This window comes from Chamaea fasciata, unplaced genomic scaffold (genome assembly GCF_029207755.1).
Source record: "Chamaea fasciata isolate MVZ Bird 193981 ecotype frontalis unplaced genomic scaffold, bChaFas1.0.hap1 SCAF_7, whole genome shotgun sequence".
NCBI classification, from domain to species: Eukaryota; Metazoa; Chordata; class Aves; order Passeriformes; family Sylviidae; genus Chamaea; species Chamaea fasciata.
In genome coordinates this window covers 19,212,367-19,229,476 of record NW_027094092.1, presented here as the reverse complement: position 1 = coordinate 19,229,476, position 17,110 = coordinate 19,212,367, and the positions used below count along the sequence as shown (strand labels likewise).

General features: G+C 42.0%; 1 protein-coding gene across 4 annotated transcripts in view; it reads left to right on the top strand.

The window, feature by feature from the left end:
- The window catches only part of PAMR1 (peptidase domain containing associated with muscle regeneration 1), a 56,766-nt gene that overhangs the window by 16,586 nt on the left and 23,070 nt on the right, over nt 1–17,110 (top strand). For all 4 annotated transcript variants that reach the window (XM_066187850.1, XM_066187849.1, XM_066187852.1 and 1 more), the window contains 2 exons: nt 4,444–4,661; nt 10,216–10,323. In XM_066187850.1, coding sequence (XP_066043947.1) covers nt 4,444–4,661; nt 10,216–10,323 — 326 coding nt within the window. The remainder of the gene's footprint in view (nt 1–4,443; nt 4,662–10,215; nt 10,324–17,110) is intronic.

Below are 17,110 nucleotides of genomic sequence, written 5' to 3'. Positions count from 1 at the left end.
CAGTTCCTGCCCACTGCAGGAGAGCCTCTTGTTGGGGTAATTAATAATGTTTTCAAATGTGCACAGCAGGGTGCTCACACATGCATGCGGGGAAGTATGGCAGGGGATGGTATTCGAAACACACTAGCTAATATAATGAATAGCTTAACCCTTCATATCAGTGTTTCACCTACTTTGGTGCCCAGGCAAAAGAACTATGCTAGATACACAAACAGTTAAAATATGTTTAAACAGTTTAAATATGTGCCTATATGTTTGAAGAAAAACTTAATGGGAGGAAGAGCAACAAATCAGTTGGAAAGAAGAGCTTGTGGTTTTCTCACACGAATGCACTTTTTTCACACCTGAAAATGCAAGCCTATTGTGTAGTTGTGTTCTACTACTGCCTGGATAGCATTGTGTAGAAGACACAGCAGCAGTGCTGCGAGGAAGAGTTTTGTGTTCATGTGACGTAACTTTCCATCGGTGTCAGTGAGCATGGGTTGCACCTGCCTTCTTTTTAAGAGATATTGTTGATGAGGTGTATGATTTGCACAGCACAAGCTTAGGGAGGTGATATTTTTCTATATTTCTGAAAAGGACCTTGTCAATTGTGAGGCTTAAAAAGTGCGTCAAGAGCTACAGGTGTCACCCTATCTTCACTGTTGTGGGGATGGATGTGAGAGTGGAAATGGAACCCGTGCATGTACGTAACTATTGAATACATCTGTCTCTGGGTGAAGTGTTAACAGCCAGATGGCATCAGGCAGAAGGTTAAAGAAAGGGACCAAAGGTCATTTTTAACAAAGGACACTATATCGAAGAGCAGAACTTGCTGTGGCTGCACTAAGGAGACTCTAATCTGTTTTCAAAGCAGTAGAATAGGGAGACCTGTAGTTAACAGATGTACTAACTCTGGAGAAATCAGATTTCCATTCTATACCCTGAGGGCCACCCACGTGCAGACTAGGAGGATGTGTCACATGGGAGCCATACAGTTCACAGTATGGTTCACAGTTCACTGTTCAACTTTGCTGTTACAGAAGATGGAAAACTTTAACACAAGAATGCCTTTCTCTTCCTCCCTATGTCTATCCTTCCTTCAATCAAATAAACATAATACTAGGTATCACCTTGATGTGAAGTAATGTTACGTTTCAGCTGTGAAGGTCTCCAAGAGGGAAGGCTGAACTACCAAACTTCTGTTGTCAGCATCTAATTTATCTGAGCTGGGTAATGTTGGAGAATCCTAAAGCCCTTTGCCTAGCCTGATGATGAGCCTAATGTCTGAATGCTTAGAAATCTCAGCAGATGACATAGCACTCCCAGGGAAAGAGCAGGAGCACTCCTCAATGTCCACATTTAACCATGCCGCCTTGAAAGTCCTGCAGGGGTCATAGAGGAAACCTTCATGGCAAAGATGGAACAGGAGGTCCTCACGGAAGGTAACCCTGTAGTGCGTTCCAAGTCAGTTGACGTCTTGAAGGTGCACCAACTCAGAGCTGTCCATTGACGTACTTCAGCAGTTAGGTATCGTGGAAAACATGTACATTTAACCTGAAACTTCACCTTTAGGTTATTCCTACCCAGAAGGGCAGGTTCACCTAAGCTAACCAACAGAGCCTGCCTCCTGTGTCTGCCATCCACATTTCCTTCACTGTATTTTCATATAAACATGCTGATACCCTCTGTGGCTGGTAACTGCTTAGAGCTGTAATGCACAGCCAACACTGTGCTGAATCAGCACAACTGCCAACAAAAGAACCCCTCTTTTCATTCTCTCTGTGCACAAATCCTGTTTGCTGCCACTCTGGCTTGCAGGGGCAGGGACGGGGACAGTGTAGTACACAACAGTAACAAAAGGGTTGTCTTTGCTTACATAGGGCAGGAAGAGTAAAACTCCAAGGAGCACAGATAAATCTTCCCTTGCTTTAAGCTGTGCCATGCAGTCCTTCGGGGGTTGGCCCAGTAGAGCTGTTTTGATAAATAGTGTCCATGTTGTGGTGGTAGTTTCTTTTCTCTGCTTTTTTTGCCAGCCTTGGGGTTTCTTTTTGTGTTGTGATGTATAGGCTCCCTCAGCCTGAGCCATGTCAAGGATGTCATATCACAGTAGAAGTAGCTCACAACTTTCAGTTCTTCTCTTTAGTGCCTCAGCAGAGATGCAGTTTTAAATTTGCCCTCCGGCTAGAAGCTTTCGCCAGAGGGGTTGGCCAATATATGCCCACTGCAGACACTGATGAAGTAAAGAAAATACTTTTCATTCCATTGTGTGTCTGATGACCTGTAGCACAAAATTAACATGCTTATTTTTATAATATCCAAGAGAATTATGGTATAATTAAGGTTTCACTGGTGAGGAAACTGAGGTCCATTGAATTGTGTGTACCTGTGGTTTAAACAGCAATAGATCTCACAGTCTGTAAAGGGTCCTGTCAACTGGGCTGTAGCCAAGAGGTTTTTAAGAGCTTTGGCAGGTTTCCTGACCTGCCAATTCTGAGTCTTAATCACAGGATCCCATATTGTCAGTACAGTGTATCTGCTTCTTTGCCAAGTTAAATAAAATGCAAGTCAGAACCCTTATGCCTTTTACATTTTTCAATCTGTTTTCATCATTTTTTAAAACAGAGAAAGTAAACAATTAAAACCAGTATTCCGTGTATGGTTCTTTCATTCTTTGTGTGTATATCTTGATATTTTTTGTTCAGGGACACGCATCAAGTCACAGTTTACCTTCACATCTATAAATAATACTGCTCCCAGTACATGGTGGGCATTCCAGAAACTTTCCTTCTGCATTAGCACACATACTTAATCAGAAAGGTACCAGTTCAAAAAACCAGAAAATATTTTTTTCTGGTTTGGGTCAGGATAAACTGTAGCCTGGTAAGTGTGACAAAGATGAATGGGTTAATTTGTATTGCTCTGTAACTTCCATAAGGGTAGATCCCTGGGGTATGTTTCACCAGTGAAAGAATGTTTTGAAAATGTAGTGTATTACCTGATACCTGCAAGGATGTCACTGACAGACCTGACAGAACTAGAATTCAACTCATGCATTTTATGCAAAGCAAAGTTGAATTATGTTTCTCTAATGCATATTTAAAGCAGATGTCTTTTTTTTTCTTCTACATTCCATCAGATTATTTTAAAAAATGAGGGGCTCTGCTCCATTGGTGTAGCTTCCTACAACTGCTCAGTCATTTCTCTGTAGGTAGCGTACTCCTGATGCTCAAAAATCAGCCATATGACCTGAACAAAGGTGACTGAGTGAAGAGGCAGCTCATGAGTTGTCAAAGGAAGGTGTAGGAACATGGAGGCCACCTTAACATGGAGGCCACCTTAACATGGAGGCCTGAGTCTCAAGATGAGAAGAGTATGAAAAAGGCTCCAGAATTCTCTTCACTTCAGGCTGTGAGGTCCAGGAGCAGATCCAAAATTCATCTCCCCTCTTTGGTGTGAAGAGCTGTGGGAGCTACAGCTTAATCCTAAATACACATCTGCAGTGTTAGGAATCTTCAGGAAGATCGAGTACATAATGAGTTTCATTTATAAAATATCCTGCTGAACAGTTAGCAGCATAGCCTCTCCCAGGCCCACTTCTCCTTTTCCTGCTGTGCAAGGCTGAGCCCAGCCCCCTGACCATTGCACATTCTCCAGAGGCACTTGGTGTTGCTCCCTCTGTTTCTCGTTCATATTCTGGTGGGGTGCTTTGGCTCTGTGCCCACCTGAATTCCAATAGCAGCATATAGCATGGCTGTTAGTGAACAAAAGCCTTGCACAGTGGCTGGATCGAAGCTTGGAAAGGACAGACATTGTGGGAAAAGGCTTTAAGTATTTCCCTTCTGCACTAATTCCTGTGCCTTATTTCTGCTCTCAAAAGAGGGGCAAGTGCCACACATTGGGGATTTACTACCATTTTGCTTTCTAATGCAAAACGTGCTGTAGTATTTTGGTTCTGTTTCTTTGACTGTTTCTGCTTCCATTACATCCCCAGGCTTTCCTTGTTTCCCTAATTGCTGACTTCTTAACATCACAATGTAATTAGCTTTTGAACCTTACAGTTATTTGATACTGTAACTTTCAGTACTCAGAACTTTATTTAGGGCAAATAGAACAATTTTTAGCAAGCACCAACAATAGAAATATGCCCCCTGCAGTGCCTGACCCTGGATAAAAGTTCTGACACTGTGTTATGGCTAGGGACCTGATGCACGTGAATAGACTGTATGACTTCAATTTAGACTTCACTGTTCTGATACTTGAATGTTCTCATGGAGCAACTGTATAGAGTTGAGCTGCCTTCTACGTGTCATGATATAAAAATTGAGATGTGTGTGGGGTCTTTGTGTGGTTAAGGTCTTGTTGGTTCACTGAGGGTGTAGGACCTAAATACCTAAACGCCCAAATAAATAGTATTCAGGGTACATAGGTAAGCAGTCTGACTGTTTGTCCTTGTTCCCCAAGATTTTCCATGCTGAGCCTGGAGTTTGACTATATGTGCCAGTATGACTATGTGGAGATCCGTGATGGGGACAATTTGGACAGTAGAATAATAAAGAAATTCTGTGGAAATGAGAGGCCACCTCCCATCCGAAGCACTGGGTCTTCACTCCATGTTCTCTTCCAGTCTGATGGATCCAAGAACTTTGATGGATTTCATGCTGTCTTTGAAGAAATTACAGGTAACATAGTCTAAAAGTGGAATATGCCACTCATTCTCATTAATTCAATTTCACTAATCTCTTTCCCTGTTTTGCTTCATTAAAAACTTTCATGCTGTGTTGCCAACAGCAACTTACATAAAGTCAGTGTGGGGAAGATTCAAAAGCTGTCAGATGGCATGTGAATGTGAGGCTCTTCTAAAAAAGACTGAATTCCTTCTACTTGTGTGAAGAACAAGCACATCAGCCAGCAGAAGAAAGCTGCTGTTTTGTGTGACTTTTCTGTTTGAATTGAAGAATTAAGAGCACAGAGGAAGTAGAGGAAAGGGGCATGTGTATCTGCAATGGCAGGATTGCTCAATGCTGTATGCAGGAGCAGAGTCACTGTTTCAAGCAGCAAAAACCTGATGCAAAGTCTCATAGATAGCTCAGTGAAAATGCCATGAAAGAACTCTTGTGTTGGCTCATGTACCATTAGGAATTAAAAAAAACCCCAACCAACTAAGACCAAAACAAACAAAAAATCCCTAAGTGGATACAAAGAATGAATTATTTTCATTAAGAAAAAAAAAATGAAAAGGCGTTTCCCATTCTGTGATGATCTTAGTGTTATAAATGACAGAAGTGGGGCTCCAGAATTACTCGTTCAGTTACTGCTCAGTTCTTCAGTCCCCTACATTGCTTTCCATAGTTTCAAAATAGCACTGAAAGTGCAGCTGGCTCGTCATTTTGCCACTGTGTTTGCGGCAGCCTCCACGCTCATCCTGGATCTTCCTTGTTTAGCTATGTAAGGAATTTTGGTCAAATCTATCTACAGTACTCCTGGCACAGAAGGTTAATCAGACTGTGCTGCTTTGCCATAGATAAACCCTGCAGGATCTATATGACTCACCATAACTTGCCTTCTGTACACCCTGGTAACCCACATTTCATTAGGTCATCCAGGGTATATCTGGCTCAGGAAATTTAGTTAGTTTATATAACTGTGATATAAATACACAAACCTAGCTCTTAACAATGATCAGAGGTGTAACTAGCAATCTGAAATGTTCATAGTTCTGGATGTAGCACCTGTGCCATTTCTCAGCCTTCCCTGTTCTTCAAATGTCACCTTTAGTACCTGTTAGCAGGAGCAGTTAGCTATTGATAGTTTGCCTGGGCTTACAGCAGGAGAGGTGATACAGAACAAATGAGTGTGGCGTGGGCTATGTTGCATAAGGGCTGCCTACACTCGGGGAACTAACATTTTCCATATGGTGCAAGCTGAATTGGTTCTGTTTTCTCTGCCCAGCAGGGAACACTCGGTATTTGAATATTGTTGAGCACTTTATTTCCGTCCCATTTTGAGTGGTAATTATTCTGAGGCTGTGAGGCTGCAAGTGTGGTAATCCACACAGAGCACATTGTAAAGGGCTTCTCAGAGTTTGTGAGGAGCTCTATTTGTGCACTTTATTATGAGGCTGTTCTGGTCTAATGTGTAGTGCAGTGAAAGGCTTTTCAAACACTCCCAGTGTCTTTTTATGTGAAGCACTAACCTGGCCAGCAGGACCATTTAAGGGAAGAATACAGTGTGCATGGGGCAGCATAGAATTGAAAGCAGGGGCAGCACAGGATCGAAAGCTCTGGCAGCACATTGAAAACTGGAGCATTTGCCCTGAAATTTCCCTCTGTGCACCGCACTGTGGAAGAGCCAAGGTCCCCAGAACAGATTTCATGGGGCTAACTAAAGCAATTCCCTATGCTGCAGGTGAGAGCAGCAGCAACAGAGGTGCTTACAGGACATGGACTAGGACATGAAGGTGGTCTGGTGTCCCCAGCACCTTAGTGGTGTAGTGGAAAGGACTGAAGAAGTATGTCAAGAGTGAATTCCTTCTTTTTCTGCCTCCTCTTTCTGTGAGCTCTGTACTGGCTTAGAAACCATAGTTTGCTGATGCTGGGGCACTCATTGCCCAGAGATCACTGATTCATATTCCAGAAAGGTTTTGATTGATACAAAATAAGCTGCAAAGCCTATGACCTTTAGTAAAGGTCATTGTGTGTATAGTTACTAAAGGATGAAACCACACAACCTGCTGTGCTGCCTAGTCTGAAGGCAGGTGCTAGATTCCATCCCATGCCAAGTGTGAAATGGGAACTAGTAATTGGCATGAGTGACTAGAAGTCACTCAACAGAATTCAGATGAGAAGCACAGGAGGCCAGATGGGGAGGTATCAGAGTCTCTTAAGGATTAGACATATGCTGAATCCAGTTAGATGAAAGCCAGTTACTGACTTTCAATAACGCTTTCCTTTCTATGCACCCAACCTACCGACACAACATAGTGCCTTTAAGCTTTTGTAGTATTGTCCCTTGTTGTTTGACTTAAGCCAGGATATCAAGTCTCCTTAAAACAGAAAAAAGTATTTAGTGGTTTTTCGTTTCAGGCATTTTTAAGGACAGTATTTGACACTTACCCTTGTTCACTTGACATGTTTACTTTTCCAGAATCAGGAGAAAAAAGTGGGACAAAAAAAAGATAAAAGTTCACTAGCTTCAATCAGTGACTACAAAATATCAGTCTGTAAGGAGACTTCTGCTTCTCCTTCCATTTCTCAGTGATATTTTACATTAGTTGTATATAGTACAATTGCCACATATAAATTTTCTTTCAATGAATGAATTACTGTCCTTAGTCACACCTTAATCTTCAATGAGACATGGAAGATATTCATTGCTCGGCTATGTATAAATTGCTGTTACATCACCACATGAAACCTCCGGAGAAATCCATATGTGGCATCTATATATTTCTTACCTCATGCCATCTGGATAATAAGAAACTTCTCTGAGAGAAGCTGCTCTGACGTTGGTCCATATGGTGGCAGTGACAGATCCTGTCACGTGGGGGCTTTTCCTGAGGTGGGAGACACCTGAGCAGCGTGTGGGAGGTGCTGAGGAGATCTGCACATTGCCAGAACAAGCACCTCTCTGTACCCCCGTGCCTTTCAGAGCAGCCCAGGGTGCAGCCAGGGTGTGTAGCAGTTCATGGCACCTTGGGAGCATGCTGCCGCTGCAGAGCTGAGCCCAGGCAGGGTCAACACCCCCTGGGAGGGACTGCAGCTGTGATGTCCCCTCAGCAGGAGCCATGTCCTCTGCACACACCAGGTAGGAGGTGATGACCCAGGCAGGGCTGCCACATAAACATGGAGCCATTCATGTCTGGCTGCAGGCAGGGCCAGAGCTTGTCTCTTGACCCAGTCATCACTGGCAAGCTCTCTTCCCACACTGCTTGAGCAGAGGGACTGCAAAGCAAGGACTGGGGCAGCAAAGTCCTTCCCACTGTAAGAGAAGATCAGTGTTGTGACCTCCTGAGGAACCTCAGCATACATGAGTCTATGGGACCTGATGACATACATCCCAGAGTCCTGAGGGAATTGGCTGATGTAGTTGCCAAGTCACTTTTCATGATATTTGAAAAGTCATGGCAGTTAGGTGAAGTCCCTGGTGACTGGAAAAGAGATAAAAATGCACCCATTTTAAAAAGGGGATAGAAAGGAGGACCCCAGAAACTACTGACCTGTCAGCCTCACTGCTGTGCCTGGGAAGTTCATGGAACAGATCCTTCTAAAAGCTGTGCTAAAGGCACATGGAGGATGGGGAGGTGATTCAGGACAGCCAGAGCAGCTTCACCAAGGGCTGACCAATCTAGTGGCTTTCTACAGTGGAGGGACTGCACCAGTTCACAAGGGAAGGGCTACAGATGTCATGTCTGTGGATTTTCGTAAGGCCTTTGGGCATGGCCACAACATCCTTCTGGCCAAACTGGAGAGAGATGGATTTGATGGGTGAACTGTTTGGTGGATTAGCAGTTGACTGGTTGGTCAGATCTGGAGGGTGGTGGCCAACAGCTTAATGCCCCAGTGGACATCAGTGACAAGTGGTGTCCCTCAGGGAACCATATTGTGGTTTGGATTTTGCATGGTATGGTGACACACTAGTGTTTTAGTGATTGCTAAGTAGTGCTTACTCTAAATCAAGGACACTTCAGTTTCTTCTGCTTTGTCAGTTGCACAAGAAGCACAAGGAGGAGTTGCACAAGACGCAGGGAGGGAGCATGGCCAGAACAGCTGGCCAAAACTGGCCAAAGGAATATTCCATACCACAGAATATCATGCTCAGCATATAAACTAGGGGGAGTTTGTTGGGAGAATGTTTTGCTGCTTGGGCAGGGGCTGGGCTTCAGTCAGTGGTGTGATGAACAACTGTGTTTGTGGATAGACAGTTTTTTCTTTCAAGCATTATTTCTCTCCCTCTCCCTCTTCCCCTCCCTCTCTCTCTCCCTTTCAATGTACTTATTATTATTTTTTATTATATTTTATTTTCATTATTAAACTGTTCATATCTCAACCGATGAGGTTTACTTTTTCTTTCTCAATTCTTCTCCCCACCAGAGGTGGTGGGGTGGGTGAGTGGCTGCATGGTACTTAGCCGCTAGCTGGGGTTAAACCACGATAGTTCTGTTCACTCATCTCTTCTTAGAACAGGCACCAAAAAATGTGTGTGTTTGTTACTACACAATGGAACTTGCTGGTATTTAATGCACAGTTACGCATTCTAATATTAAGTTATGCTGGTGTATACAGTTTGATGTATATTACTGTTAGATTGTTGTATTCATGAATTTCCCAGGGACAAAACAACTCCCAAAATCTAAAACAAGAAGATCCAAGACACAAAAAAACCTGCAAAAACCATGGATCCCAGAACATATCCCTAAACTCTGGGTTGAATGGCAGGAAAAATGTAGGTTGCTGTTAAACTTCTTTAATTTAGTCTAAGCTCTAAACATTAATTGAACTTGATGTAAATTATTTTTGTTCCATTAATCTTTCTCACCACTTGACTGCAGTTAAAGGAAAATGGTAAAAGTAATGTATGCTGGGAAAAGAACTGCTTACTCCTATTAGATCCCTCCTCTAGTAAGTAAGAACAGAAGACTTTTTGACATGCATCAGGCCCTTCACTCTAACTTCTAACCAAAATATGTAATTTACCCCAAGACACAACCACCATGAGGAAAAACAGATAGGTTCCCTGTGGTGATGCAATTTTTACACTTCTAGCAGGTGCTTCTAAATAGGGAAAGAGTCTCAATTTACTTTTAGACATTTTAGGGAGTTAGCTGGAAAGTTCTGTGGATTTCTCATTGTAACTGGCTCAGAGCCAGCACAGAAATGTGAATTGGGCTCTGAGAATGTAACTCAAAGTCTGTTGTTCATCTCATTGGGCCAAGGGCCAAAAAGCCCACCTAATCTGTTAAGTACTAAAGAGAGAGAACAAAGAAACTCCGCACTTTTTGAGGTGTTGTAGCAAGTAAGAGACTTGTCTCTGTGCTGTGCTTGGCTTTGTTTTTGTTTTTTGTATTATTTTCCTTCTTTATTAAAACCTTTTTGATTTTTCAAGGCACACTTGATCATGCCATCTTGCTAATTAGTATAGCCACGTTTCTGCCAGGCTAGCCCTCAAAACTGTGAGTAAAACCCATAATTCCCCATCCTATGAGAGGCCATGAACACTCTTGCTTTTCTTGTACAGCTTGTTCTTCATCTCCATGTCTTCATGATGGGACGTGCATTCTAGACAAAAGCAGCACCTTCAAGTGTGCCTGTCTGGCTGGCTATACAGGGGGTCGCTGTGAAAACTGTGAGTACAGGCACTGTGTGCATGACCAGCCTCCAGGGTTGTCACTGATGCATTAATTGTAAGGAGTGTCATTGGTGTGTAAGTTTGGTCAGTCAGAGCCAGAAAATGCACAGTTTCTTGTGGTATTTTTAAAGACATGTTTCTTGCAGTTCATGAAGATTTCCACTCAGTCATTCTGGAGCTTTATGTCAATGTGTAAAAAGGTAAAATAGACTTGGAGCTGGAAAACTGCACACAAGAAATCTTTGTAAAGGGTTAGCCTTATCAGACAGAGGTATCTCTGCCTGCTGCTTTCCACTCTGTGTGTCAGCTGTTCTCTACTGAAAACACATACCCCAGCTGTGCCCTGTGCTTAATGCTCTAGACTGAGTTAGTCATAGGAAATTCATCTTTCCTCACAGTCACCTGGGAAGCAGAATTCTGGCACCATGAATGAGAGAGACTTGGGATCAAAACAAATGAAAAAGGATAGATTCTGTTCATATCTGTGTTGGTAGTCCTCGCTGTACCTATAGTCATACACCTGGTTTTGTCCTGACAAGTGAATTGTAAAATAACTGGATTCAAATCAATTGTCTGTTCCAGTGATTTACTTCTTCATGCATGAGAAAATATTCCTCTAACAGGGCTCAAAAGAGCATGAGGGAGTAAGAATTTGGCAATATATGCCATGATAAAAGCTGTATCATCTATACTAACTGAAAGGAGCATTCTGCAATACTTAAAGTCACTGAGCTAGAGCTGGTCCTGAAGGATATCAGTGATAATGGTGAAATCCACTTGGGATCATATTTGGCCCAAGACAGAAAGCATGGCTTACTGTTTCCTGCAGTGGCATTCCTCTGGCCATAAGGCACACAATGCCTTGCCTGCTAGCAGAGTTTTCAGTTCTATGTCATTGGAACCAATATACACCAAATCTCACTTCAAAATCTTTCCCCTGCAAATGCCATTGTTAGGAGTGGATTTATCTCCTGGAATTCCTTTTATTTCATCTGGGGAGTTAGATCACAGTGACATGATACCTCCTTTGATGAATCATTTTGAGGTAAAAAGACCTTTCAATTTCTACAGTTCTAGAAGTAGCTCAGATGTGAGGAGAGACCGTTTCATATTTTCTTTAAACCTAAAAAAAATTTGTTTCTGAACAGATTGCACAGATTTCTGGTATGTTTTCTGTAGGGAAGAGGTTGCTAAATATTGGAAGTTCCTGACCTCAGGACTAAGTGTGTCTGGCTCTTCTGCTAACAGCTTTTTTCCTCTGAGTAGTTGTTTAGCAGGTCATTTAGGGACTGGAAACTCCTGAGCTCTTTGCAACTGTTCAGCAAGATTAGTTCTGCTCCTTTCGAACAGAGTGAGGAGAGAAAAAAAAAAAAAAAAAAAAAAAAAAAGGAAAGATTCCTGTCTGATTCAGAACCAACCTAAATTTCAAATAATTACATTTCCAGCAAACCTCAGCCCTAGTTTTGGCAGGCTCTACAGTACAGACAAGGCAAGGAATGAAGCTCATATTCTTTTACTGACTTTCTTTTGAAGACACTTCACCCGTGCAAACCACACAGCAAACAACAGGGGAGATAGTTGAACAACAATAGGATGAGATTTCTGTCACTGTAAGCAATGAAAAGTACAGGTACTAACAGAATGAAAGAAAGGAGACACTTAAACATATATACAGTAAGATTTTTAACTTGATGGGAATCTTGTAGTTTGATTTGTGAAAGAACAATTTTGGTGGATAAAATTCTGTTACTTTATGATGTTTGTGGTGGTATGTTTGCCTTTTGCTCATGCTAGGCATAGTATTGTTTTCCAGCACCTATATTGCTGCCTTCTATGTGAATAGCAAACCTCACAGCTGGAAAACATCATGGCAATTTTTTTTCTCTCTGGCTTCAAGTAATTTTTTTTTCTTACAATACTTCCCTCAGTTTTGCCAAAATGCATCCTGAGTATTTTCCAATGCATGGGGCGAAAAGTCAGAAAATTAAAGTTTGATTTGTTTTTTTAAGAACAAAAAGAAGAACTGGGAAAAATATCTATGGCTATAATTCTTTAAAAGCTAGTTGTAGTTTCCTGAAGAGCCTTTTAGTTTAAATATTAAAGAGAGATTGTGTCTTCTTCAGAATCTTTCTTTCTGTTAGGTCTTTCAGCAAAAGTGCTGTCTTGTGAGGTGGAGCCAAGGGAAATAAATTAATTTCTGCAGAAAACTGTCATAAAATAGTCACTTTTGGAATATTGAATATGACTTTAGACACTATAAGACTGACTTTTTTCAGTCTGGTTTTCTTGGAGTAAGTCAGGTGCAATCCCATTAAAGTTAATGGATGAAAAATAGGTATAAGAGAGAAGAAAATTAGAGGCCCTTAAAGTTAAGTGCATGTAGAAGCTCTGAGGTGGTGCAACAGAAGGTACCCAGAGAGATATGAGGGTTTTAAAGAAATCCAAAGGACATAGTTCAGATGAAGAGAGACTGTAGGATTATCTCATTGAGGAGTAAGTTAAGGCCAAAATTAACAAATTTAGCAGTGAGTATTTAATGACAGAATCAGAATTTTTTTTTAGTCCCTTACCATCCAAATGCAGCTCTATCTTTTTGTCTGTTACCAAGTTTAATTTTAAAGTTGTGGGAATCAGTACTGGAATTATGGAAATCACCTTAATGGGATAAACCACAGGGAACCTATTGTTTCCTCTGTTAAATTAAATTCCATCTATTTAGCAGGATGATCAACATTGGTCAAGCTGCTTTCCTGGGGTCATATTTAACCCTAATTGCTCTGTCACTTACAATTTGCAATATCAATAAAATCATCCAAGGTACAGGTTACTTACAACTAGCAGTCTCTTTTATCTTCTACTATAGCAGCCAAGACATTAACGTATTGTTTACAAATTGAAGGGCTAATATAGTGATTTAAAGACTTCAACAGCATGGAGTGAAACGTAGGCACTTTTCTTTCTGACAGCTGCTAATATATTTCAGTCAGTCCTGCTTCAGGGGAAGAAATATTTTATATAAATATGTCTGATTTCACTCCAAAGACTGTTAAAAAAGAAGTATATAAAATTGTAAAACAAATGCTAACCTTTTATCTTCTGACTCAAAACACAATAAAGACAAATCCCAAGGACAGCAAAAAATGCCTTCTTTCAAATAAATATGCTTTGCTATCGTGATACAGTAGGTAGAGAAAACTAACTCCTGTTTTAAATACTTGGGCTTCTTTCTGATCTTAAAGTGAATTTGCAGTATACTTACATACCCCTCCCAGTGTCCCCTTAGCCATGCTGACATGATTGAGAGCGAACTCAGGCTTTTCTCTTTGACCTTTGTATATTCTAATGCTGTCAGAGGCATTAGGAACCCACAAAATCAGATAATCTTGTTCTCCTAGCACACAAATACACGGAGACAAACCAGCAACTTCATCAAGAGACGCAGGGGAAAACTAACAAGCTGACTAGTGCACAACCTGTCTGCTAAAAACCATCCACTCCAGTCTCAGACTGTCCATGACTCTGTGTAGTGTGACAACTGCTTGTTCAACTCAGACTAAGAATGGTCTTTTCCAAAGTCTCCCTGTTGGGTTTGCCTGCTGAGGGTGCAGCTGTAGAGACAATATTGCTGGTACCCCATAGCAAATGCGCTTGCCCTCTGCTTGTCCTCCTACTAGGACGGGCTGTTCTGACTCAAGAGTCCTCCCAGGGCCTGCTGGCCCCAATGCAAGAGACCTTGACCTCATCCTGCCCAGAAATTTCCTGTTACCTTTATTTCAAACAAAGCCAGGCGAACTGGAGTTCCTACACAAATAAGAAGAGCTTCTCTGAATGGGGAATTCAGGGCTGAGATCTGATTTCCATTTTTATTCTGTTTCTCGCTCCTGTCTGCCAAGTAGGAGAGGTTTGTTCTGCATCCTAATGAAGAGTCTAATCCAACTGACAAAACTGTATAAACTAACTCCTTGCTGTAGCCTTTGATGTTGCTAGGGCTGGCCTTACTGTGTGCCAACAGGCCTCTGAATATAGCTTTCAGGCCTTTCCCCACTGCTGATATGATCCACTTCCATCCTTTTTGGGCCCATACATCTGTGACTTGGGCTGGTTCTTAGGGATGCACTCATCCTATCAGAGTGACTGACATCTAAGATAGGGAGGAAGCATTAACATCCCACCAACCACACCCCACCCCCTGTTCTGCTGTGGGAGAACTGAGCCCAGCTGTCAGTGCTTGGCATAAGTTAGACAGAGTTTGAAACCCAGCAGAGCTTAGGATGAGGCACTGGGGAGAGGTTCTGCGCATTGAACCTAGTTTTCTTACCTAACCTTGGATGTGTAATGCAGAGTTTTCTAACAGAATGCTTGGAGGTTAGGGGTTTTTTTTAATTTTGTCAGAAAGATTCTCAGTAATAGATTTCAAGGAGTGCCATAATCATTGTGTAAGTGTATAATTATACATTATATCAGTGTGTAATCACTGTGCCATTTGCAGCTCACGTGTTACACCTTACCTACACTGCATGATTACAATGGAGAACTTCAGGTATAATTAAATAAATGCCCCTGAGTCCTTTCTTGCAACGTTGTCCTGGAAAGCAGTCCTAGGTAGAAATATTAGAAATATGACTCTTCATTTCCCTGCTCCTGAGAAATGACTTTTTGGTTGTTCGTTGGGCTTTGCTTGAATTTTCCAGTGGAAAAGGGCTTGTTGAAGATTTTTTTTGTTAAAGGGACAGAGTTCTTTCTTTCTTCCTTCTGTCAAGGTCACTTTTTTTGGGTGGCTATGTCAGAGATGAGATTAATGCCACTCCTTTTCCACCGCGTTTCCACTGGCCTTGCTATTGGCATATGTGTATGGGATGGGAAATAAAACCCCTGCTCCTGCTATTGAAGAACATATATACCTGGAGCAGCTAAGGAGTAGAGGCTAGTGGCCTTTTTTCACTGTCACAGTCCAAGGGCTCACCTGTGTTGAGATCCACACAAAAATGTTTCACTTAGTGTGGCAGTTCTTGGGTTTTGAAGATCCAGTAGGGGCTACAGGCTGAAGCTTAACACAACACCACCCTTTAGCCTGTCATGAAGCAGCTCTGTAGTGTGACCACAGAATGGTCTCAGAGGTGGCTGTTTTCCAGAACTTTCCTGGAACTGCCTCTGAGAGGCAACATAATATAGAGAGTTTTTTAATAAGTCACTTCAGAGTTCTGTTCTGGTGGCATAAAGCCCTCTCTTGTTTTACGGAGGCGATCAGAAGAACATTATGATGCTGCATAGATGTTTGCTAGGATGTTATCTGTGCTTCACCATCCTGCCTCACCACATACTCACTGCCCCGCAGTACACTCCTTTCCAGGAGAATCATGGGTTTTCAAGGCAATCTGTACTGGTTAGTGCCTAGTGCAGGAATTTGAAGGGCTTGGATTGAGATGAAGGTGGAGATTTCTGCTCCCAGTTTTCACCTCAGTATATTTTCTGGAGATTTCTCCCTTGATTAGAAGGATATTGGAACTGCTCACAGAGAAACTGCCAAACCACCAAACACTATGTGTGGTGCTTTAAGATAACCTAATATAAATTCTGGGTTGTCTTAATTCACTGAGCAATAAACTAAAGCTGTGCAGCTCGTGTTACACAAACAGCCAAGATGCCTCATAGAAGGACAGAAACTCCTCAGAGAAAAATGATGTTGATGGCTGAGGATGGATATTGCTACAAATATCTGAAGCAGGCACTAAACCACAGCTGCTTGTAAATCAACCTGCAAAAAAAATGGTCCCTAAGACTGGCCTTTCCCTTGGTTCCATCAGTAAGACTGTTGGAGTGGGTAAGTCACACACGCTCTGGGAGGAAGGTGCTCATACCATTTAACAGTGTTTGATCTCATAATACTTTTAGAGTATCTTGAAACTCCAGTGAGTAACAAGTGACAGCAAGGCTGAAAGAGACAGAACATCTGCTTTACTGACAACTCCTCTTGTTGTTTTGTTATTTCCTCAGTGTCAATTAACTAGACAATTCTTTTAGTTTTTCAGAAAGTAAAACATATCTCATAAAATCCCATGGTATTCTGCCCAGAGCATAGCCCCAGGCATAGCCAACATCTAAATAAACAAGAAATTGTCTCTTTGTAAATATAATCTATCCAAGAATAGGCCTGCCATAGGAAAATAAGTATATTTCTAAACTACATTAAATATATTCATAGGCAATCTCTGCCTGCCCACCCCAAAACAATACTGAACTTTTTCCTCAGCCTGCTAAGTCATCTTAGAGATAAAACAGCCCGTAGGATTCTCCCTGGTATGACTTGCCATGTGGAAGGATGAATCAGTGTCAGGAGGACAGGTCAGCTACAGCTCAGGTATTTTTGCCACACTGGATGGGACAAAGATACTTTTGCCTGTTATTTCACCACTGAATCACTTAGGAGGGTGAGTTTTTCTGAAAAACCTCCTCTAATGCATGGCATAAACCAGCTCCTTAGCACAGAATGACTCCCTGCAGTCCAAAACCAGTCTGCATCACTGGCACACTTCAATCTCACCCCCACCTTTTGCAAAGGTCACAGAGTAGGGGGGCTGGAATACAGTTGGTAAATTGCTGATGGAGATGCTTTCTGCCTCTGAGCTGAGTGTGAGGAGATGTAACTTTTGGGGTTTTTGGAGCTAGAAGAACTGAGAGAAGGGCCCAGAGTAGATGATAGATTTGGGATCTCTGCCTGTATCAACCACTCATCATTGTTGGCCAGCTAGCCTCCCTCACCTCCTTCAACACCCTCCTAATCCTC